Below are 25,440 nucleotides of genomic sequence, written 5' to 3'. Positions count from 1 at the left end.
ATACACCTTATAAATACTCTCAGTTTATCTTTAAACTTGGAACTAAAAATATTTTTGTCAACAGAGAGAAATCTGCATTCGTCCAACTTGCAGCAATTCAGGAAACTTTTTGACAATGATTCTTGACATTTCCAGGAAGTGGATAAAAGCAATTGAAATCCCGAAACGTTAAATGGAAATACTCAGTAACGTTTCGGAATTTTTTTACAGTCTAGGCAATCATTCACAGCGCAACAAAACATTCACACAAAGAAAGGACAAGGAGAAGAGAGAAAAAAACATCCATGCCCGCGCGAATATGGGCTTCGAACCTAGAACCTCCCCAACACAGTCACTCTTCTTTCACCACTAGACTAAAGCCAGGGGTTCGAAGCGATCTTTTTACGCAAAATGCACTTTTTCCGAAAATTCGCAAAAACCATAATTTATTTTTTATAAACCAATTCTTCAAATATTTTTAAATTAAAACATACACTGCAAAAAGAAGAATATCTTTCAGGTATAACTTAAAAAAAATAAAGCGTTGAAGGTTTACTTTCCTTAAAGATAGGAAATATTGGAACGGAATGAAAACGGAAGTTGCGTCAAAAAATAGTGACAGTTTAGAACACCAACACAGCAAATCATCAATATTCTGAAGAATTTAGTTACGTTACGGGCATATTAGTAAAATTGGGGAGGCTGAGACATTTAGTCTCAAAAAGTAAATTTGACAGGGAAAACTAAGAAACGCGTGAACTACATGACATCTTCCATCCCTCGTAGAAACTAAACCATTTTGCCGATTGGCTTAATGTTAATTCCATTCCACTAGATTGAGCGTTTATTTATTTACTAGAAAGTCTCCCGTCAAGGTATGACTGGTGAAAATTGCTTCTACTCTTCTACATTTGAACGAAGCCATTGCCTGTTTGATGATATTTTGATACTTGAAATGGTAACCCTAACTCCAGTGGATGAACACTGCAAAAAAATTCAGAAACGTTACTGGTTATTTCCGTGGAAAGTATCGGGATTGCATACGTTTTCACCTATTTCCCCGTAAAAACAAGTATCTTCACAAAAAAGTTTCCTGAATCGCTACAAGTTGCACGCGTGCAGACTTTTCGCTGTTGTGGAAAAGATTTTTAGAAACCAGTTTAAAGATTGAATGAGCGTGTTTATTAAGTGTATCGGCCTAAGGTTGCTTATGGCCTGTCCAAACGGACTAAGCTCTCAATGAGAGCGAAAATGTCAATGGATAGCTGCAGCTTTGCCAAGGCAGGAATTGCAGGCAAGAGACATACTTGGTTCCTTCTTGCATAGCTTTGGCCGTGGTTCGTTCTGATTTTTCTGGAGCCTTCTTAGTAAATTAAGAAAATTATAATCAATTACTCTAAACCTACCTAATTTTTCTAGAAGGTTCTGGAGACATGACTGGCTTTAGCAGGGGAGATTTCGCACTTCTTCAGAAAGGATACTGACTTTTAGCGGAAAAAGTTCCTGATTTTTCCAAGATATGTTACTGGAAGAAATTGGGCACACCAGCTGCCTATTATTTTCCAGGAACGTTTCTGAATCGTTTTTACAATGAACCCTAAACTCCAGTAGATAGCGTTCATTGTTGACCCCTTTTTCGTTTCTTCATTCCCCTGAAATGACTGTCTTACCAGTAAAACAGTTAAGTTATCGGATCGAGATCAGCCTTGTCACAATAAAGCCTTTCCCTGCATGTCAAATATTACCGAAAAATGTAATCAAATTACCATGCCCTGGCGCGAGTTTCATTTTTGAAACTCGCGGGTTACTCGATCATCGGCTATTATTTATACGAGGATTTTTTCGTTAGAAACTCAAAGTTTGACTTCCTGTCTTCCCCATGTCAGCCCCTCAATTATTTACATCTTTAGAAACAGATAAAAATTTCATACTTTCCGATCTTACCTGGGAAATCCAGTGCATTCGTCCACAAGATTTCGATAAATTCTGTTGTTTCCATTCCTTTCAGGCAGGATATGGGAAGAAATTTGTCGCTGAGAAAGTTGTCGGTTGTGTAATTCATGTCTGTAACTGGAAATGAAGAGCCTATCATATACCATTAAAATGGACACTTACTAGTACAGACGATCTCGCTTATAGCGAGCCCTCTTTAAACGAAAACTCGGATTTAGCGAGGAAATCAAAAAGATCTGATTGGTATAATGTAAAATCTATGGGAATAAAACTCACTTTAAAGAGAAAAACCCCGCTTAAAGCGAGCAGAATTTTTGTAATTTATAAAATGTCTATTGATTTCCTCATCAGAAAACAATGGGGTTGTTTCCTTCAGTCAAAAGTAGTACTTTTAGTCACTGAAATTGATAGAATAAGCAAAAAAAAAAAAAAAATATCATGGACCCAGAAAATACTTTCATTTACCCAACAGTTATTTTTTAATTAATTTTTTTAAATGTCCGATTTTTCAAACAAGGCGTGATCTAGTTGACGTCACAAATGATGCTTTTTGGCACATCTTTGTACCGCGTTTCCATGTTGTGATAATCAAGGAGTGAATTGAAATTGCTCTCAACACTTGCTATCAACCATATCGTTGCCAATATACGCGAGTAAAGATGCGAATTAAATATTTTGTTCTGTGAATGGCAACACAGAATGGCATTTCATCATTTGTGACGTCATCGGACAGAAACAAACAATGAAAGCTCGCCGATTTGAGTAATGTTTTAAAAATATTAAACTTAAACAAATTATTTTAAAAATGGTTAGATCCTATATTTTTAAGCATGCTCTTTCAGAAAACAAATACTTTTAAAACATTGGAAACGACCCCATTCTATTTTTCGAAAAATTCATTAACATTTTGAATTCAACCGAAAGTTGGAGATAAGACATAAATCATGAGCAAGTGGTGACACGGCCTTTTTTTTTTTTTTTTTACATTCATGGAGTAGAGGAACATTTAAAAATCATATATTTGTTGAAAAGAATGTTATTTCCGAGATATATACTTCCGAGGATATTGTAGCTGAAAGTCAAGGGAGAGAAACAAAAAAATGAAAGCGACCACCATTACGACAAATGTGAATAATTTTAAGTTAAATAGCTCTCGACATACTTGGCTTCAAAAGTGCAGAAAAATTTTAAACTATTTTGAAGCCATGGATGAAAAGGACAATCTTTTTCGGACCCCACACTGTAAAAAGGATTCAGAAACGTTCCTGGAAAATAATAGGCAGCTGATGTGCCCCATTTCTGCCAGTAACATATCTTGCAAAAACCAGGACCGTTTTCCGCAGAAAGCCAGTAAACCAAGTAAAGCACAAGCCAATAAAGCACAGTCAGGGCCCGATCAAGCCAAACTGGTGCCCAGGTCCTGAGTAGATGCTGGTGCCCCCCCCCCCCCCCACACATGAGAAAATCCGCGCAATTTTAAAGTCAATGTTTCAAACTAGAAACCTAATTACTAGAAACTACATTTTAAAGGAACATTACTACATTTGAAAGGAAATCTGGGATTTGAATACCAAACACTTGATAATTACCAAACTAATCACAGTTAAAATTGCCTCTTAAGGCGAAAAAGAGTTAACAAATAATTTAAAACTGCAAAAAAAATCTTACTAATTCTGACATCAAGCTTTAAAAAAGCTTCTTTCTGGCTTTAACAGATGAAAATGTGTCTATCAAATAATTGAAATCTATGTTTGATGTCACAGAATTTTCAATTGTCAATAAGGAAAATGCCTGTAAATTATAATGAGAAACGCAGCTTCTCAAATGATTTTTATTCTTTTCAAAAATGAAAAGGAACGTTCACTGGAACAGCTGCTGATAGGCAAGGTAAGAAGAAGCTGCAGGGGTGAATCCACATTCGGAAATGTATGTGTAATGTTTAGTGATCTTATCCTTTTAAAACATTCTCCAGGAGAAGGGTTACCTTTTGCAAAAATTTGAAAGTGTGTTAATTCTTCTAGAAAATGTTCATCTATGTCATCCGAGTAATTATTTTGAAATTCCAAAGCTAAGGGACAACGACTTCTTTATGCGAAATGTTTTCAACTTTATGAGGTTTTGAGCCGATTTTTAAAAAAATTTGAGCCTCCTCTCCCTTAAAGTTGAGAAAAAGTAAAATGAGCTTTAAAAACAAAAAGGAAGTAAGTAAGTGAATTTAGGCTAGGCTATTTTGGTGCCCCTAAATTTGTGGTGCCCAGGTCCGCGGACCCGCTGGACCGTGCGTTAATCAGGCCCTGAGCACAGTTCACCAACAATCCACATTAAAAAATTCTCTTAAACATGCCCATAACTTTTACTTAAATTCTATTTTTAAAAAAGATCCTTTATGATTATTTACCAGTGTTATGAGAGCGTGAGTCTCGACTTTTGAAACTAACGTTGCTTTGTAACTCTAACGTTAAGCTGGCTTTGATGTACAGAGTTAGCTTGTCTTGTCAGTCCTTTCATTTTTCAACAAATATTACCATACACCTTTTACTCGAATATTTTTAAGAGAAAGTAGAAACTTACTATTTTGAGTTCCGTAACGAGTTAGATGCGGCGTCATCATGTCTAAGCCGTAGTACGCAACTCCTGTAGCAACCCTGCAAAACAAAATATTGAATTAGAATGTTTATAAAAAGTGTATTCACACTTCTGCCTTTATGTGCGGACGACGGGCTAACCGAAAAAGCAAGAAATGTAATTAGCAAGCCGGATTCTCTTTCTGTTTTACCGTTTTCATAACAAAAGTAGGGTTAGCGGATGCATCTACCCTAAGTTTTTTAAATCTCTAATAAAAGCAATGGGGTCGTTTCCAAAATTTTAAAAGTATTTTTTTTTCTGAAAGTGCATGCTTAAAAACATAGGATCTGACCATTTTTTAAATAATTTGCTTAAGTTTAATATTTTTAAAACATTACTTAAATCGGCAAGCTTTCATTGTTTATGCTTCTGTCCGATGACATCACAAGTGATGAAATGCCATTCTGTGTTGCCATTCACAGAACAAAATATTTAATTCACATCTTTACTCACGTATATTGGCAACGATAGGGTTGATAGCAAGCGTAGAGCGCAATTTTAATTCGCTGCTTGATTATCATAACGTGGAAAAGGGTATAAAGATGCGCCAAATTGCATCATTTGTGACGTCATAAAGACCAAGATTTGTTTGAAAAATCGGACATTTAAAAAAATTAATTAAAAAATAACTGTTAAGAAAATGAAAGTATGTTCTGGATCCATGTTATTTTTTTGCTTATTCAATTAATTTCAGTGACAAAAAGGACTACTTTTGACTGAAGGAAACAACCCCATTACCAAACGAGGCAGTGAGAAGCAAAGGGATGAAAGAGGACCTTTTCAAGTTTTGCGTAAAACGCGTTTAGATAAAGTCCTACACTGTAAAAACGATTCAGAAACGTTCCTGGAAAATAATAGGCAGCTGATGTGCCCAATTTTAACCAGTAACATATCTTGCAAAAACCAGGAACGTTTTCCGATAAAAGTCAGTAACTTTTCTGAAATATTGGAAAATCTCTCCTGTTAAAGCCAGTCGTGAACCTTCTAAAAAATTAAATTATTTGATTAGAACTTCCTTGATTTACTAAGGAAGCATTAGAGCAACCATGGCCACCTGCACGAAAATTGCGAGCAAGAACCACGCATATTCCTTGCCTCGCACGACTGCAGCTGTCCAGTGACATATTTGCCCCTTTGGGAACATAGTCAATCTGGACGGGCCGTAATCAAGTTAAAGCCTATACACTTAATAAACACACTCAGTCAATCTTTAAACTGGTAGCAAAAAATATCGTTCTCACCAGTGAGAAGTCTGCATCCGTGCACCTTTTAGCAATTCAAGAAACGTTTTTGCGAAAATACTTGATTTTACGCGGAAATAGGTGAAAACCTCTGGAATCCCGAAAGGTTCCACGAAAATAACCATTAACGCTTCGGAATTTTTTTACAGTGTAGGTAGGCTTTCATTGATTTTTTTTTTTTTTTCTAAATCATGCTATACAGCAGCACCTACCAGACTACTAGTACCATCTCTTACCCCTAGACAAAGTGGAGGTCCCCCTACTATTTGTACTGGTTATCCCCAAATTTTTAATTTTGCCACTTGCATCCTTTTGCTTCTAACTGCCTCAAATGTAAATAAATTACTTTCTGCTACCAGTTTTTTTGCTTGATTTTAAATAAATAATGTTAGGATTCGACTGCTTCTGAAGCCTGTCTCTGTTTGGAAGTCTTCAGTAGTTTTGAAATCTGCGGGTGTGAACATTCGTTTCGTGCCTGCTAGTTGGTCGAAGTGGATGGGGACGAGGAAGTAATTCAGCAGTTAAATTAGAGAGAAATCGTTTATGTGGACGCGATTAGGGTGGTTTCCTAAAAAAAGGTAACGAAATGTAAAGTAAGAAAAAACAACGTCAAAAAAGCACAAATTGCAGATCACTGCAGACACGTGTTTCGGCGTTATAGGGAACGCCTTTTTCAATGCAAAAGGTTATGGATGAAAAGACATCCGACAAAAGCTGGCGTTGTTTTTTGACGTTGTTTTTTCTTATTTTACTGTTCAGCACAATGGTATTTATTCATCTAACAAAATGTGTTTTCACTCACATTTACTCTGGTGAAAGAAATTGAAAGAATATTCAGATTTGGTCAATTGTCTCCATAACTACCGGACCGATTTTAATGGAATTTGGTATGTACATACATGGAAATAATACAAAACAAATAACCATTGAAAATTTAAAGTACACACGCATGATCACATAAATAATACTCGTTAGAGTCGGATGGTATGAAACAGCGGTTCCAAAATGAAACAAAAAGAGTGTAGGGGTAGTAGGGGGTATGTTCCGCCTCTAACAGAAATATAGACCTTGCAGTGTGACTCTATACTTGAAATGTTTATGGGGTTTATGGGATCCTGAGGCAATAGTTTCCACTCGTTCAACAACGCTGCTCTCAGGCTGTGGATGGTCCGGCGACGGTGTTGCAAATATTGTCCGTTTTTCACTAGAAGGCACTTCGCCCCGCCTCCTCGAATGCAGAGTTCCATTTTACGCGGGGGTGATCGGCAAACAATCCAGTCGCTTCTAAATACGACAACCAGACAGCCTTAACTTGGTTTTCTTTTTTAATGTGCAAAAAAGTCATAGTGTTCTTTTCATCACTTCGGTTGTCATGTTAGTTATTCTTTCGTTTTAAAAACGGCTGCTTTTACAAGAAATTGCTATGATAAGAATATACCTTCTGCTGAAAACAGCGATATAAAATCGAAATAGAATCATCGAATACCACGTGACGAAGTCGAGTGCCTTCTCGTGGAAACCGGACAATAGGCATTGGATATTGAAGGGCAGGTAGCGAGTTCCTGCTTCTATCTACATAAACGTAAGACAATAGTAGTCGGTTAAGCTGAACCTTGACCCGCTACCTACCCTCAAATATCCGTGATATCGACCATCATGGAGGAGGAGGTTTGACACTCTGGGGGCAGGCATCATGTTGCATGGCTGCATATCCGTCCATGTCTTTGAGAGGTGCTCTGTGACAGTTGCGAGGTATACTGCCGTGTGCAGGTAAAGGGCAGTAACTGCAAATTTTTCATTTTTCATTTTCTTGCATTTCTGTCATCTATTGGACGTTATCTTTATTGTACAAGCTCGCCTATTTGGTTTCTGCTGAAAAAAGGCGCGAAAAAGACGTCTAATTCCAACATTTCCCTATTGTTAGTATTGAATCCAAGACGCGTTTCTTCAAATATCTCGAAAACTCATTTCTGCAGATACTGCCGTTTACCTGCACACGGCAGTATAAGGGTGTGTTCTTGAAACCCTATGCTCACCTCTTGAGTTGCGCTGTTAGCATTGAGTTAATTTTAATGGATATTAACACAAGGCCACATAGAGCTCTTCTGGTCGACGAATTTCCTGAAGGGGAGGATATTCACTGGATAGATTGGCCAAGACTCCAATTCTATAGAGCATGTCTGGAACGCGCTCGGGAGGGCAATAGCAGCTTGCAACACCCCTCCGAGGACCCTCCATAGCCTGAGTACAGCGCAGTTGAACGAGTGGAAACAATTAACCCAGGATCCCATAATTTCCTTCATTTCAAGTATGGAGTCACACTGCGAGGCCTGTATTTCCGTAAGAGTGAAACATACTCTTTACTAACCCTATTTTTTGTTCCATTTTTCAACTGTTTCATACCATCTGACTCTAACGAGTGTTATTTATGATCATGCATGTGTATTTTAAATTTTAGATGGTTATTTGATTTGTTTTGTTCCAATGTATGTACATATCAAATTTGATTAAAATAGGTCCAGTAGTTCTGGAAATAAAAATAAACCAAATCTGAAAATTCTCTTAATTTCTTACATCAGTGTATACAGTAAAAGAAGTATTGCGATTGTGAAAAAATCATTTTTCAAATTTTGGCTTACACGGTAAAACCCCACTGGGGCGGACACTGACCGGACAAACATTTTTATCCGTAAAGGAGGCGTCAGGTCAGGTGATTTATAATTTAATCTTATTAATTTTATTTTTTTTACTCTCAACCAAAAATATCTTTATATTATACTTTAACATCGGCATGACTTTTAATTTACTACTTTTTTAACTATATATAATGAGGCGAATTTATCAGAATATCAAGTTGCGTTTCTGAACCCTGCTTGACTATCATATACACAAATTTCCACTCAGACATTTTCTTTTCTGAATATAACGAGATGAAAAATAGTTTTTAACTCCCTTCAAGCGTACTTTACAAGTGAACAAGTATTTTTTTTGAGCAATCACGATTGCTTATTGCTTTTATTTGACTGTTTTGATGTCCTATGATTTTATTTCTTTTTAAAGTTCTGCATTAAAAATACTATATGTTGCCATATAGTATTCAATTCAATTCAACTTCAGTATAAAACGAGGGAGCAAATATCATAAGCTTACTAGAAAACAAGATACATATGACACAGTACCCCATGTACATAAAAAGAAGAGTGCTCTTCAGTTGGCCTTCGGTGAAGAGAAGACCTGGTCGACCTCTCCTTTTCCTGTCGACTAAGGGATTTAGGGATCCTCTAGGAAGGTCCTTTCTGTTTGTTAAAGCCATTTCCGCCAGGGTGTGCCCAGCTGCAACATACTGTTCGCTTACCAACAGGTAACGGAAACTCTCTGGGAACCACTGGAAGAAGAACGGAATAAGTTAAATCGCAGCAAGCATAAAAAGATAGTAAACAAACTTAATCTTATGCAGACACATTAGGGCTTTTCACTAATGCATAATAATAATGTATCGGGAGTATTTTTCTCACCACCATATTATGGATTTATCTGAAAACTTGGCTCAAAATTCAATGGTTAGTTAATAAATCTGATTACACTACCCAACACCCAACATGGATCAGGCTCAAAAATAGTTATTTCCAAAGCATTTTGCCTCGTAAAAAACACGAAAAAAAAACCGTAAAAAGTTGAGATTAGACTCTAGTATTCAAGATACAGAGCCAACTGTGGTAGTAAAATCTCTCTAAATGCTCTTCTTTCCCGATAAATAGAAGAACCCTCTATGGGCTACAAACAGTCTTTCTGTCTATCCCCTCCTGGGATAGAAAACAGGACTGCGGAGTCGGATAGGTAATAGTCAACTCCGACTCCAACTTCTGGATTTAGAAACGTCTGACTCCGGAATTTTTTTTTTTTTTTTTTTTCAATTTTTCCCCCTTATGGAAAGGGCGGACAAACCCCTCAACAGTGATTAAAATATTAGTTCCTTTTTATAAAATTTTCACGTCGTGTTTTTTTTGCAAACCTAAGAAGCATTCATCGTTGGAAATTCAATTTCAAAATCAAATTTTCCAATAGTTGCGATTTTCAAAGTGAGATAGATTACTCAAAAACTCCCTTTTTGGAAAGAATGAGAAGGATTAATTTGCTTTCCTTTTATTGTTTAACAAATTAATATTGATCAAAACGTGTAAATTTAATTTTTAAAAGCTATAACTTTAGAGAGAAAGAAGCTTTCTTGCGAAGCCCCCCCAGATGACACCCATGCAGCTGTGAGTTTCGCAGCTTTACAAATCTTCTTATTTCTCCGATAACAGTTTTTAACATGTCCGATTATGGCAGTATGAACAGGTCAATTTCGCCTGTCTGTCTACTGTGTATCAAAAACGAAACACCGACAAGCATTTAGTATTAGAACCCCTTGAATAGGAGTTATACAGTGGTCTTATTTAGTATTACGAGAGCCGCGCTCGAACATGTAAGCTTACCCTCATCATGACCATGGCGATAGCAGCGGGCAAAGAAGCGAATGCGAGGAAGAGTCTCCAATTTTCAGAGGTCTCCAGCGTGAAGTAGAGGAAGGACAGAAGTATGACGACACCCAGAGCCCAGAAGAACTGAAATCAAAGGAAACCCAGCTGGGTGAAATCACACAACAAACAAAATTGCTTGATACAGTGATGTTAGAACAGTGTGGTTTAATTTTGGAAGTAAGTTTCTCGCGGCGATGAAAAAGAAATCAAAGCGTAATTACTTAGAAATATTTTTTTGTAATATTCAGCTGTGTTTCAACTACTTCACAAAACACTAACCATTGGCACTGTAATCTTGTTCATACCGTCGTGGGATAAGACTGTGGACCAGCAGGGGAGGGGCAAGAGAAATGATACGGCTGCATTTACATGCCAAAGTATAATGAGAAAAAAAAATTTTAGCTTGTGTAGCACATGTAGCAGATTTGTTTATCATGTACTTCATCTACTTGAAAAGCTGGAAATAAATATTTTACCTATTTTATTTTGGCATTTAAATACAGCTGTCCTATTCCGCCGGATGCTTCTATACCATCCCCATCAGTCAGCTAACTCAGAATGGCGCCAGTGTATCACAGTTGATAACACGGCTATGTGTGAGTTAAGTTTGATTGGGAGATGCTTGACCATCCACCTTAAAATCTAGATCTTGCTCCCTGCGACTTCTACCTGTTCTTTCTATTGAAGAAATTCGTGTCTGAACACTTTTCCACAGACTAAAGTCACCAAATTCGACATGCATTATTGTTTGCGAATTCGACGTGAGTGGGTTCTTTGACAGTTGGAATCAGGGCAGTTATCAAAATTGTTTCTTTAGAGTGCCAGTAGTTCTAGAAATTTTTGTGAATTTCTAAACCAGGGATTCTCAGTCGCTAGTCCAGACAACCGGCACCGGTACGAGGAAAATTTCAAAAGCCATACAGAGATTCTTATCTGTTTGCGTTCAAAAAAGCTTCGTAATAAAAATCAAGTAAATGCGTTAGTTAATTGGTTAATTTTAAAAATGTATACATATATAATAAATAAATAAAAACAAAAAACATTTCATGCGATATTTTTTACTTTGATTTTGTGATTATTTTTCATAACTTTCTGTTTTTTTCAGAGATTTATTTAATTAATTTTAATAGTTTTCAATGATTACTTATCTTTACTTTCAAATTTTATCGTACGTAAACCAAACATTTAACTAATGTAAGAGTTCTTTAAAACTCGGATTTCTTTTTCTTTTTAACTTCTCACCGGTGCACCATTTTTTTTTAATTTTTTTTTTTATTTATTTATTTTTTTTATTTTTTATAAATTATTGCTATGGGTTTCAATAAAGGTTGAGAAACAAAGCATAAACAACAGCTCTCATGCCGGAACCAGTCTTTCATTATATAGACATTCCGATCACATGTGATCAGTTTTGGCTCCCAGTAGTTACCTAATTTTTCTAATGCAATGAATGAACAATACTGATGACATTGTGCCTAATTACTGCCATAGGGTAGGAAACATTTCATATGTATAAATATTGCAAAAAAAAAAAAAAAAACTGAAATGAAACTGGAACCTTTGAACTAAAATCTGCAAAACTACACTTAAAACAAAATCCAAAATTGTAAAAAAACAAAACTGCTTTTTTTTCGTCTGTTTCAATACGGAGAAATTGTGAAATGATTTTAAAAAATATAGAAACTGATTCATCAACAAATAACACAGAAATAACAAATCATTACCTTTTATGGGAAAAGGTTGAATTCAAACTGGAAAGCCCGTAGCGAACACCAAGTGTTGAGCTTATTGCATAATATATTGTTGCATTATTCTGTCAAACGTTAATCAAAAAAAATTAAACAAAACTTCAAAATCGAAATTTTTTGTATCATCTCACCATCGTCATAATTTTATTGGCCGTTTTTCACGAGAAGGCACTTGGCCCCCTCCTCCTCGAACGCAGAGCTCCGTTTTACTCGGGGGTGATCGGTAAACAATCCAGTTGCTTCTAAATGAGACAACCAGACAACCTTAACTTGATTTCCTTTTTAATGCGCAAAAAAGTCTTAAAGTCCTTTACATCACTTCTGTTGTCATGTTAGTTGTTCTTTCATTTTAAACACTGCTGCTTTTACAAGAAATTGCTATGATCCGAATATACCTTCTGCCGAATTCAGCGAAATAGAATCATCGGATACCGCGTGACGAGGGAGTCAAGTGCCTTCTCGTGGAAAACGGGCAATAATTGTATGGAATAATTTTGGCAAGTTTTTACCTGTTACAAATAGTTTTTTTTTCTTTGTGCAACTGCAAATAAGACAAAATTACTATAAATATTACGGCAAAACAATACCCATCTTACCAGTATTTTTGGTTGTAATGCAGTGGAACCTCGTTAAAACGAACTTTAAATTGAATTCGTCTCAAAACGTAATTCGCCTTATCCGAAAAGCAATAAACAGCAAACAATAGGACAGGGATCGCAAATGTGCTTTGCGGGAATTCGTTTAAAGCATTTGCGAATTAACGAGGTTCGACGGGATTTTTTATTTATTTATTTTTTACAGTAAGGGAAAAAATGATTTAGTTCTTAGCACACGGCAGATGGCCAAAACAAACAATTGCAACACTGTTGAAAAGGACATTATCAAAACGTAGTTCTCAGTATTCTGAGCTATAAACATGAGCCGCATGCATACTATTAAAGAGAACAAAGACGCCGCGATTTGGAAGCTCATATCAAGAAAACAAAGAAGAGTTTCTTTTTACTGAGTAAGAAGTCAAAGAAAGCAGCAAACGTTGATTTTTGTCATAAGATTCTATATGGTTAAAATTAAAAAAAAAAAAAAAAAACACCCAATCAATTTCTTGACAATTTGTGTTTTATTCGCGTTGTTTTTTTTTTTTTTTTTCTTTCCCCATTTTAGTTTTATTTTACCACAAAGCATATTGAGTCATTTTTCATTTAAATAATTCTATAGCGTGAGTGGAAAAGGTATAACATTAACAGCGTGCCTGCAAGACCTCTATTTTCATAGCCGTTAGATACATCCTTCCAACGAAATCTAACTTCTTATATGGTCCCAATGTCTCCCATTAATATTTAAAGGAATATCTATACATATAATAATTAAACATAAAACAACGATTCGAACACAATACGTTTTGACATTTCATCGGGAGATTCATGTTCAAAATTATGAGGGACCACGCTGAAAACAAGAGAGGAAAGTATTACCCTGCCAGAAGAAGACCGATTGCAGTAATTATTGAAGCTGAAAAAACAGGATACTGATGCTTTTCAATGGTATTGAGAAAAAAAATCTTTTTTTTTTTCGATTATGAAAAAAAATTCTACAAAAGCTCCTGCAATTTGAGAAAAAAAATGAAACTGTTTACGCTGCTATATGCCCTGAAAAGCACGAGTGTAAAGTGATATAAATCACAAAGCGCTTGTGATTTTCCTAAACATGTTTGGGCGGGGAGGGGGGAGGGAAGATATGAAGACCGTATAAAAGTTAAATTTCGTAATTTTTCACTGAATTCTTTTTTTAGTTCGAACTTCCGATAGCTTAACTATATGTATCATTTCACCATTTTTGAAAATGGAAATATGCATCTAGTAATAACGGTTGTCTTGCAAATCTTGCAGGTTGAACGGCGAAACGCTGTATGATACATGAAACAAACATTTGAGCTCCGCAAAAGTGTCTCTTTCAAAAATTACCACGAAAAAACTTAAATCAAAATCTATAAGCTTATTTTTTCGGTTGTTTAACCTTTCTCATGATGTTCATTGAAATTTATTTTATTCATTTATTCATTAATTTTTGCCAGTTACTCAAAGAAAAGGAAGCGGTGTATGATACATGAAACAAAAATTTGAGCTCCACAAAAGTCTTCCTTTTGAAGATACCGCGAAAGAAATTAGATAAAAATTTATAAGCTTATTTTTTTGGTTGTTTAACCTTTCTCGTGATGTTCACTGAAATTTATTTTATTCCTTTATTCATCAATTTTTGCCAGTTACTCAAAGAAAAGAAAGCGCTGTACGATACTTGAAACGAAAATTTGAGCTCCGCAAAAGTGTATCTTTCAAAGATTACCACGAAAAAAATTAGATCAAAATTTATAAGCTTACTTTTGTGGTTGTTTAACCTTTCTCATGATGTTCATTGAAATTTATTTTATTCATTTATTCATCAATTTTTTCCAGTTACTCAAAGAAAAGGAAGCGCTGTATGATACATGAAACAAAAATTTGAGCTCCACAAAAGTCTTTCTTTTGAAGATTACCACGAAAGAAATTAGATTATAATTTGTAAGTTAATTTTTTCGGTTGTTTAACCTTTCTCATGATGTTCATTGAAATTTATTTTGTTCATTTATTCAACAATTTTTGTCAGTTACTCGAAGAAAAGGACATATAATTGATGTTGAAATTGCTCGAAGAAACTGTTCTTTGTTCAAACTGAGATTGTGTACCTTTTTTGAATATAGTCGAACCCATTCTTAGAGGTATCAAAAGAAACAATAAGAATCGATATTGAAAGTTCGAAAGTATCGATGTTATGTTTGCACTTTATTATCGATATTAAAATACAAAGTAAAAATTTCCTGGGATGGAGTTCAAATAATTGCGTAAAAATGTCACATTTGTTCAAATGGATTGAAGAAACGACATTGCCAAAACTTGTTGCTGTTGTCTTGTTACAGCTAGCCTGGCAATTCTGGGGTGCGCAGCTTCACTTTTCCATCTGTACCGTAATTTGGACAGTACAAGCATGCCATAAGGGATAGGTTTATAGGGTAGGCAACCATCCACAGTAAAGCCACAATTTAAGGGGAGCTGACTCGTCTGCCATTTTGGTTCCAGAATTACCGGGACACAAAATTAGTATTTGTACAAAAGCCTCGTAGCCGAAAACTGGTGTCGAAGCTTTAGATGTGTTGCCTGATTGATGTTTGATTATTGTATTCTGTAAATGAAGAAGATTTGATTAAAAATTAAAACAAATAAGGTGTGAAAATGAGGTTCATTGCTATAAACACTTCCCGATACACTTTTGTTGAATTTGTAAACTTGGTTAACTTTCTAGATTTAGCTCGAGTGACATTTTACTCAACTTATCAATTTTTGTACGACATAGTAACCACCGAATATTATATTGTATTTATAAATACTAGGAACAAGATTGAATCAAAAGCTGTTTTGGAACCAAAATATCGGATAAGTTGGCATGTCCTTTTCAACTGGTTCTAATTCACACCACATCAAAAAAAAGACATCCATGCCCAAGCTGGCCGAACGTTCTAATATATATTTTCAATAAATGTAGAATATGAAACAGGATTCGAAATCTAAATTTGCCAAAAATAAAAGCAATAATCGCAACTGTTGAGTTTTGTGTTACAGACATATTGTACTTATCAACAGTCTGGATTAATGTATAATCGTATTGGAGGCAGATGTATATCATTGAAGCTGAGTGTGCCAACACAAACTGGTAGATAAAGTAAATTTATCTCACCAGTGAATGTCCGTAGCATGGTGCGGTTCGACTCCTGAATTGAAGGCAAAGCTTGAGTATTGAGCTGGTGAGATAAATTTACTTTATCTACCAGTTTGTTGGCAATCTCGGCTTCAATCAAATGACATCGGTTTCTCGCTCGGCTATTAACTAATTCAGACAGAATGCGTACGAAACAGCAGTCTGTGTATGTAATTCTGCCTTAGACCTAGCTTAAGACCGGTAACTTACTGCTAAATATGTTGTTTTTTTTTAATTTGACACATTCTACTGTACTTAAAAATTAGACGTTGCGTTTTCTTTTCAGCTACGTTATAGATTTTCAATTCTATAATCTTGTTTTGAACACGAGTTCTGAAGAAGTAAAAACAAGAGATAAATTTCGAAAAATTTTACCTACAGACAGGATGAATATGGCACGCCCCCTCTGCCTGCCGGGAACGTATTCACAGCAAAGAGTCAACCTATTTCATGAAAACAAAAAGAGAAGACATATTTCAGAAAAATAGTTTTCGATTTATTTGAAACTTGGTGATACATTTGAAAATCTTTATTGGTTACCAAAAAAAGGGTAACACTTAAGAAACTTAAACATGTGATTAAAACAGATTTCTTAAGACAAACTTTTGTCAACTTCGTTACAGTGCAGCTCAGCATTCTTGGCACCAGTCCTCGGGTAAATCCACTTTGAAAACGGATTAAAACCAAGGCTGCAGAGTCAGAGGGAAAATAACCGACTACTGGAATTTTAGAGCCTTCGACTCCGACTTCTTTACCCCAAAATCTGGGGTGCTCATCCGGGGTGCTCCAATGTTCATCCTCCCCCCCCCCCCCCCCAAGTTCAATGGCGAAAATCCCCCCTCCCCAAAAAAATCTCAACCCTTTTTACCTTTTTTATTTTTTCGCTCTCTTTTTATTTTATTATTTAAAAAAATTTTTTTTTTTTTTTTTGTTTTATGTTTTCCGAAAAAATTTTTAATTTAATTTACTGTTTTGAATATTTTTTATTCATTTATTTTTAGTTATTATTGTTATTATTGTAATTGAAAAATTCTGTGCTACGCCAATGACATACATACACACACACACACACTAAATAAATAAATGAAATATATATAAACAGAAAAAAAAATAATTTAAAATTAAATCAATAAATAAATTTAAATAAAAAAGTAAAAAAATGAATATAACCCCCCCCCCCCCCCAATTTTGATAGCGCAACTCCCCCCTGTGCCCCCCCCCCCCCGCCCAAAATCATTCCGACTCCGACTCTAACTCCGTAAGCACTGGCAGAGTTGCGGACTTTGGGGGAAAATGACCAACTTCAACTTCGACTCCTTTACACCAAAAGCAATCCGACTCCGAATCCGCAGCTCTGGTTAATGCATGATGAGCGAGGGTGGCTATAATCATACGTTGGCAAAACAATTTTTTTTTTCATGAAGCGGTATGTTTTGTTTGCAAAACTTTCAATTGAAAACTCGCTCCAAATTCCGCGTTAAGGTGCATATTGTGGAAGTCTTGATTTACTTATGCAGTATACTCTCGATATCACGAAGTCGAAGGGACGGTAAAAACAATTCGAGATATCTAGTTTTCAGGATAACGAGGTCATAATCATAATAAAATAATATTCTAAAAATTAGTCAAGATAGTTAAAAATAAGTTGAACCGTGTAATGAAAGTTGAAAAAAAAAAGTATTAATACAATAACAAAAATTTTAATATTTAAAATGAGCTAAAAATAATAGAGAAAAAAAGAATTAAAAAAAAACCGCTCTGGTGAAGTAGCAAAATGAAGTGATTTACCACAGCTAAATTTATCAAAGATTTGGATTACCAAAGTTGCAGAACGGTTTCAAACGAGTTTCGAGCGCCCCGAAACAAAAGAAGTTGGACAGGGGTGAATCCAGAGTGGCGGCTATGAGGCTGCAGTCGCCCTCAGTCCTGAACTAATTTATTTATTTTTTTTAATCCTTTTTTTTAAATGCCCATGTATCTTAATGTAAGTTCAATATCTTAATATATAAAAATCATTGTCCTGAGATAACATATATATATATATATATATATATATATAATATATATATATATATATATATATATATATATATATATATATATATATATATATATATATATATATAAATCTTGTGTCACGATGTTTGTTCGGGGTAAACTCCGAAACTACTGAACCGATTTTTATCAAATTTCATACGTATCTGTAATTTGGTCCAACTTAAAAGATAGGATAGTTTTTATAATTTTTTATTGCAAATTTCATATTAATTATGCAATAATAGTGTGAATTAATTGTTTAGTTCTAAAAATTCTTAATAGATGGCGGTGTAAGTTAATTAATCGATATAACTCTAACATCGTATGACTTACTCCTAAAATCACCATGATAAAAAAACTCAGAAATGTTGCTTAGAATTTCCATATAACGTTTCGGGATATTACAGGTTATTATTCACTTCCTGAGAAAATCAACAATATTTTTCAAAACGTTTCCTTGAATTGCTACAAATTGCAGATTTCACACCGTTGTGAAAAATATTTTTCTCCACCAGTATCAAGATTAACTAAACGTATTAAATAGGTGTATCGTTTTCAAAGCGATTACGGTTCGTCCAGATTGACTTAACGCCCAATGTGTGCGAAAAGACATCTGGATCACGAAGCTTTGCAAGAGTTGCATTCGAGATACTTGCTTGAGATCTGTCTTCGCGTTGGGAATGCGTGCATTAATGCTTTGAGAGCTTTCTTAGAAAAGCAGGAAGGTTCCAGGCTATTATATTAAACCTGCGTTAGACTTCTCTGAAGGTGCTAGAATCATAACTTCCTTTAACTAAGAAGACTACTAAATTCTTCAAAAATATTCCAGGTTAATTTCAGGAAGTTTAATGAATTTAAGCGGAAAATAATTATTTTCTTTATTTTATTCCTCAAGAAACTTTTAATATCATTAATTCTTGCAAAGATACGTTCGCAACAGAAAATTGCAGTGACATTTGCATCGTCAGGCATTGCTGCTACTTTTTTTAGATGGTAGACGAACAGCACATTCAGCTTTAAAGTTGCCTATTAGATATTCATAACAAACAAAACTCAATGTGTAACATTTAAGAAAAAAAAAAGTGGAATGGATGTAGTGTTGCAAGAGAGGAGTGAAATTAAAATTTCGGATAAGTGTACTATGGCTCATGAGTAAAAGCATTCATTCGAAGCACATCATAAGATTGTGCAAGATTTGAACGGCAACGATAAACTTTTAGGCGAAATTGTCTGAATACTGTCTGGGGACTTCCGGCAGACATTACCAGTTATTCCGATGAAATCAACGCATGTTTAAAACAATCGTTTTTATAGCGTAATGTCGAGATAATGCGATTGGCCATGAACATGCGAGTATAATCGCAAAATAATCTAATCCCTGAAGTATTTTCTAAGCAATTGCTGGGTATTGGAAACGGTGAAATGGAACTGTATCAAAATATACAGTACAACAAATAGACAGACATTTTCTACACTGCCGTTGAGACGAAAAGTGAACTGATTGAGAGTCTATTTCCAGATAAATTTAATTTTTTTAAAATCATAATTGCCTCTGTAATCGCGCTGGTTTTGTAGCAGTTTTGGTTTCGGTAAACATTTTCGAACAGACAGGAGTATTTGTGGATCGTCAACTGTCGACTGTCAAATACATATCCCTATGCATGTCACAAATTGTATTTAATGGTCGCACAAAGTCATTGGGAAATGAGACTTTCTAATGCAGGTTTGACGTAAGGAGAAACAGTATTCGTCAACTGTTTAAAACAATTTTGACGACATTCTATCCAACACAATCATCATTTTTTAAAGAGAAACTATATAACACTAGCTGACCTAGCCACGCGTTGCTGTGGCAAAGAAGTTGGATTAAAATAAAATTTTACTCATTATTTTGATAGAATCAAATAAATATTTTTAATAGAGTTTAAAATAGTATAGCCGATTTTAAAACAAATGAGATTGATAATGGGCGTGATTTAATGTACAAACGATTCATAAATGTTCCTGGAAAATTATGGGCAGCTGATGTGGCCAATTTTGGCCAGGAACATGTCATGCCAAAACCCGGAAAGTTTTCCTATAAAAGTTAATAACCTTCCTGAAATTATCTCGGAAACCTCTTTAAAAATTCGAAGATCTTCCCGTTTGAAGTTAGTCGTGTTTCTGGAACTTTAGTGTAAACTTAGGAAGGAATAAAAAAAAAAGCTTAGCACCTTTCTGATTTATTAAGGAACTTCTATAAGCAGTAATGCAAACATAGCCAAAGCTTAGCCAGAACTGCAAGCAAGTATAGAAAATTTTTACTCAGTAACGTTTCGGATTTTTTTTTTTTTTTTTTTTTTACAGTGCAGGCTGAAGAAAGTACTTATTGAATTCAGTCAGTACTAAATAAATTTTTTTATGGAAAAAGCACTATACTTACGCTTAGTAAAATTTGTAAGTATGACTTTGGCCAAAAAAAAAGCAAAAATAACTTGAAAGTGATAGTAAATATCGAAACTGATTGTAAAATAACCGAATGTAGAAGCTAAGCGTAAACCACCATACGCTCTTAGATTCTACACAACATTTTATTCACGTCTGCTTTCTCTATAGTTTGTAATCAATAACTTCTTTACAAAATACACTAACTAAATTAAAAACATAATAATTAAATTTTTTCAATGAAGTAGATAACATTGACTTCGAACTATTGTTTCTATTATTTGCAAACTGAAAACTGTCTAAGCACTAAGTTGTGCACAATGTTCTTGCTTAACCAGTCTTTTGCTAATACGAAAAGTATGATAACTTTCCACTTGTGAGTAGGTGATATATGGTTGCCCATGAGAGAAATATTTATGTTTCAAGTCCAAACCGAAAGAAGACATTGTTTGTTCTTGAGATCTATTTATGGTCTTTGCAAAAGTTAAACGAATCAAAAATTGAAGCCTTTCAAATGTGTTTGAAAATTATGACGCTATTAATGGATTACGTGGCAACACAAACCTTTCTCCTTTAAACTTTATCGTCAAAATTGCTGAATTTTGATGAAGAAACGTGTACCGTTGCAAAATTTAGGTGGGTTTAAATCGCGAAAAATAATAAATTGTTGAGCCAATTTTCAACCGGAAATCGTGTAGTCGCATTCCTGGTGTATCCAGGGAATTAAAAAATTCAGTTGGAATGTTTACTGCTTTGTTTTCATCGACAACTGTATAGACTTGTTCAGCATCAATGGGGAGCTTTTTTTTCCAGCCGTCAGTAATGGCCCATTATTCGCAATAATTGTAGCTAAGACAGCGTCATTGCTCTGTTGTTATACGTTGAAAGTCAGTGTTAACTAAGTCGGTGGCCCAACTGTCAGGTGACGGCATATCATAATAACTAAGTGGCAAATTTGAAATTAAAACGCAAACACCTTCAGTTAAAACTAAAACTTCATATTTATCTCTGGTGTAAAATCTGGATTTAAATATTTGTGTGTTTGGTAAACTTTATGAAATACGTCTTCAAACGTTAAATGTTATATAGTTTCTCTTTAAAAAATGATGATTGTGTTGGATAGAATGTCGTCAAAATTGTTTTAAACAGTTGACGAATACTGTTTCTCCTTACGTCAAACCTGCATTAGAAAGTCTCAACTCCCAATGACTTTGTGCGACCATTAAATACAATTTGTGACATGCATAGGGATATGTATTTGACAGTCGACAATTGACGATCCACAAATACTCCTGTCTGTTCGAAAATGTTTACCGAAACCAAAACTGCTACAAAACCAGCGCGATTACAGAGGCAATTATGATTTTAAAAAAATTAAATTTATCTGGAAATAGACTCTCAATCAGTTCACTTTTCGTCTCAACGGCAGTGTAGAAAATGTCTGTCTATTTGTTGTACTGTATATTTTGATACAGTTCCATTTCACCGTTTCCAATACCCAGCAATTGCTTAGAAAATACTTCAGGGATTAGATTATTTTGCGTTTATACTCGCATGTTCATGGCCAATCGCATTATCTCGACATTACGCTATTAAAACGATTGTTTTAAACATGCGTTGATTTCATCGGAATAACTGGTAATGTCTGCCGGAAGTCCCCAGACAGTATTCAGACAATTTCGCCTAAAAGTTTATCGTTGCCGTTCAAATCTTGCACAATCTTATGATGTGCTTCGAATGAATGCTTTTACTCATGAGCCATAGTACACTTATCCGAAATTTTAATTTCACTCCTCTCTTGCAACACTACATCCATTCCACTTTTTTTTTTCTTAAATGTTACACATTGAGTTTTGTTTGTTATGAATATCTAATAGGCAACTTTAAAGCTGAATGTGCTGTTCGTCTACCATCTAAAAAAAGTAGCAGCAATGCCTGACGATGCAAATGTCACTGCAATTTTCTGTTGCGAACGTATCTTTGCAAGAATTAATGATATTAAAAGTTTCTTGAGGAATAAAATAAAGAAAATAATTATTTTCCGCTTAAATTCATTAAACTTCCTGAAATTAACCTGGAATATTTTTGAAGAATTTAGTAGTCTTCTTAGTTAAAGGAAGTTATGATTCTCGCACCTTCAGAGAAGTCTAACGCAGGTTTAATATAATAGCCTGGAACCTTCCTGCTTTTCTAAGAAAGCTCTCAAAGCATTAATGCACGCATTCCCAACGCGAAGACAGATCTCAAGTAAGTATCTCGAATGCAACTCTTGCAAAGCTTCGTGATCCAGATGTCTTTTCGCACACATTGGGCGTTAAGTCAATCTGGACGAACCGTAATCGCTTTGAAAACGATACACCTATTTAATACGTTTAGTTAATCTTGATACTGGTGGAGAAAAATATTTTTCACAACGGTGTGAAATCTGCAATTTGTAGCAATTCAAGGAAACGTTTTGAAAAATATTGTTGATTTTCTCAGGAAGTGAATAATAACCTGTAATATCCCGAAACGTTATATGGAAATTCTAAGCAACATTTCTGAGTTTTTTTATCATGGTGATTTTAGGAGTAAGTCATACGATGTTAGAGTTATATCGATTAATTAACTTACACCGCCATCTATTAAGAATTTTTAGAACTAAACAATTAATTCACACTATTATTGCATAATTAATATGAAATTTGCAATAAAAAATTATAAAAACTATCCTATCTTTTAAGTTGGACCAAATTACAGATACGTATGAAATTTGATAAAAATCGGTTCAGTAGTTTCGGAGTTTACCCCGAACAAACATCGTGACACAAGATTTTTATATATATAGATTTAACGTTTGAAGACGTATTTCATAAAGTTTACCAAACACACAAATATTTAAATCCAGATTTTACACCAGAGATAAATATGAAGTTTTAGTTTTAACTGAAGGTGTTTGCGTTTTATTTTCAAATTTGCCACTTAGTTATTATGATATGCCGTCACCTGACAGTTGGGCCACCGACTTAGTTAACACTGACTTTCAACGTATAACAACAGAGCAATGACGCTGTCTTAGCTACAATTATTGCGAATAATGGGCCATTACTGACGGCTGGAAAAAAAAGCTCCCCATTGATGCTGAACAAGTCTATACAGTTGTCGATGAAAACAAAGCAGTAAACATTCCAACTGAATTTTTTAATTCCCTGGATACACCAGGAATGCGACTACATGATTTCCGGTTGAAAATTGGCTCAAAAATTTATTATTTTTCGCGATTTAAACCCACCTAAATTTTGCAACGGTACACGTTTCTTCATCAAAATTCAGCAATTTTGACGATAAAGTTTAAAGGAGAAAGGTTTGTGTTGCCACGTAATCCATTAATAGCGTCATAATTTTCAAACACATTTGAAAGGCTTCAATTTTTGATTCGTTTAACTTTTGCAAAGACCATAAATAGATCTCAAGAACAAACAATGTCTTCTTTCGGTTTGGACTTGAAACATAAATATTTCTCTCATGGGCAACCATATATCACCTACTCACAAGTTTAAAGTTATCATACTTTTCGTATTAGCAAAAGACTGGTTAAGCAAGAACATTGTGCACAACTTAGTGCTTAGACAGTTTTCAGTTTGCAAATAATAGAAACAATAGTTCGAAGTCAATGTTATCTACTTCATTGAAAAAATTTAATTATTATGTTTTTAATTTAGTTAGTGTATTTTGTAAAGAAGTTATTGATTACAAACTATAGAGAAAGCAGACGTGAATAAAATGTTGTGTAGAATCTAAGAGCGTATGGTGGTTTACGCTTAGCTTCTACATTCGGTTATTTTACAATCAGTTTCGATATTTACTATCACTTTCAAGTTATTTTTGCTTTTTTTTTGGCCAAAGTCATACTTACAAATTTTACTAAGCGTAAGTATAGTGCTTTTTCCATAAAAAAATTTATTTAGTACTGACTGAATTCAATAAGTACTTTCTTCAGCCTGCATTGTAAAAAAAAAAAAAATCCGAAACGTTACTGAGTAAAAATTTTCTATACTTGCTTGCAGTTCTGGCTAAGCTTTGGCTATGTTTGCATTACTGCTTATAGAAGTTCCTTAATAAATCAGAAAGGTGCTAAGCTTTTTTTTTATTCCTTCCTAAGTTTACACTAAAGTTCCAGAAACACGACTAACTTCAAACGGGAAGATCTTCGAATTTTTAAAGAGGTTTCCGAGATAATTTCAGGAAGGTTATTAACTTTTATAGGAAAACTTTCCGGGTTTTGGCATGACATGTTCCTGGCCAAAATTGGCCACATCAGCTGCCCATAATTTTCCAGGAACATTTATGAATCGTTTGTACATTAAATCACGCCCATTATCAATCTCATTTGTTTTAAAATCGGCTATACTATTTTAAACTCTATTAAAAATATTTATTTGATTCTATCAAAATAATGAGTAAAATTTTATTTTAATCCAACTTCTTTGCCACAGCAACGCGTGGCTGGGTCAGCTAGTATATATATAAAAATCTCGTGTCACAATGTTTGTTCGGGGTAAACTCCGAAACTACTGGACCGATTTTTATCAAATTTCATACGTATCTGTAATTTGGTCCAACTTAAAAGATAGGATGGTTTTTATAATTTTTAATTGCAAATAAAATTTTTATTACACATTAATAGTGTGTATTGATTGTTTTGTTCTATAAATTCTTAATAGATGGCGTTGTAAGTTATTTAATCGATACAACTCTCACATCGTTTGACTTATTGCTAAAAAGACTATACTAAAAAAAAGCCGAAAAGTTACTTATTATTTCCGTAGAACGTTTCGGTGGTTTTTACGTTTTTATTCACCTTCTGAGAAAATCAACTATCTTTGTCAAAACGTTTCCTGAAATGCTACAAAGGGCAGAAATGCACATTTTCACCGTCATGAAAAATATTTTTGTCCCACCAGTAGAAAAATTAACTAAACGTATTTAATAAGTGTATCGGCTTCTGCTCGACAACGTAAAATCGGATACATGTACGGTCTATTAAGCAAGACCAACTCATTAAGCACCCAAGAACAAACTCGCCATATATACTACCATCATCCGCCCAGCAATGGTTTACAGCATCCCGGTATGGGGTCATGCTGC

The 25,440-nt window shown here is 34.7% G+C and overlaps 1 protein-coding gene across 2 annotated transcripts in view; it reads right to left on the bottom strand.

The window, feature by feature from the left end:
• Nucleotides 1-25,440, bottom strand: part of LOC129227610 (synaptic vesicle 2-related protein-like) — a 111,598-nt gene that overhangs the window by 22,775 nt on the left and 63,383 nt on the right. Inside the window, exons 6-10 of one of the 2 annotated variants that reach the window (XM_054862197.1) lie at nucleotides 16,232-16,295; nucleotides 10,274-10,402; nucleotides 8,978-9,183; nucleotides 4,504-4,577; nucleotides 1,924-2,049 (exon numbers count right to left, since the gene is read on the bottom strand). In XM_054862197.1, coding sequence (XP_054718172.1) covers nucleotides 1,924-2,049; nucleotides 4,504-4,577; nucleotides 8,978-9,183; nucleotides 10,274-10,402; nucleotides 16,232-16,295 — 599 coding nt within the window. The remainder of the gene's footprint in view (nucleotides 1-1,923; nucleotides 2,050-4,503; nucleotides 4,578-8,977; nucleotides 9,184-10,273; nucleotides 10,403-16,231; nucleotides 16,296-25,440) is intronic. The other variant, XM_054862198.1, reaches the window with a different exon arrangement.

The sequence above is a fragment of the Uloborus diversus genome, chromosome 8 (assembly GCF_026930045.1).
Source record: "Uloborus diversus isolate 005 chromosome 8, Udiv.v.3.1, whole genome shotgun sequence".
Taxonomy (NCBI): domain Eukaryota; kingdom Metazoa; phylum Arthropoda; class Arachnida; order Araneae; family Uloboridae; genus Uloborus; species Uloborus diversus.
Note: the sequence above shows the minus strand (reverse complement) of the source record. Positions and strands in the feature narration are given on the sequence as shown.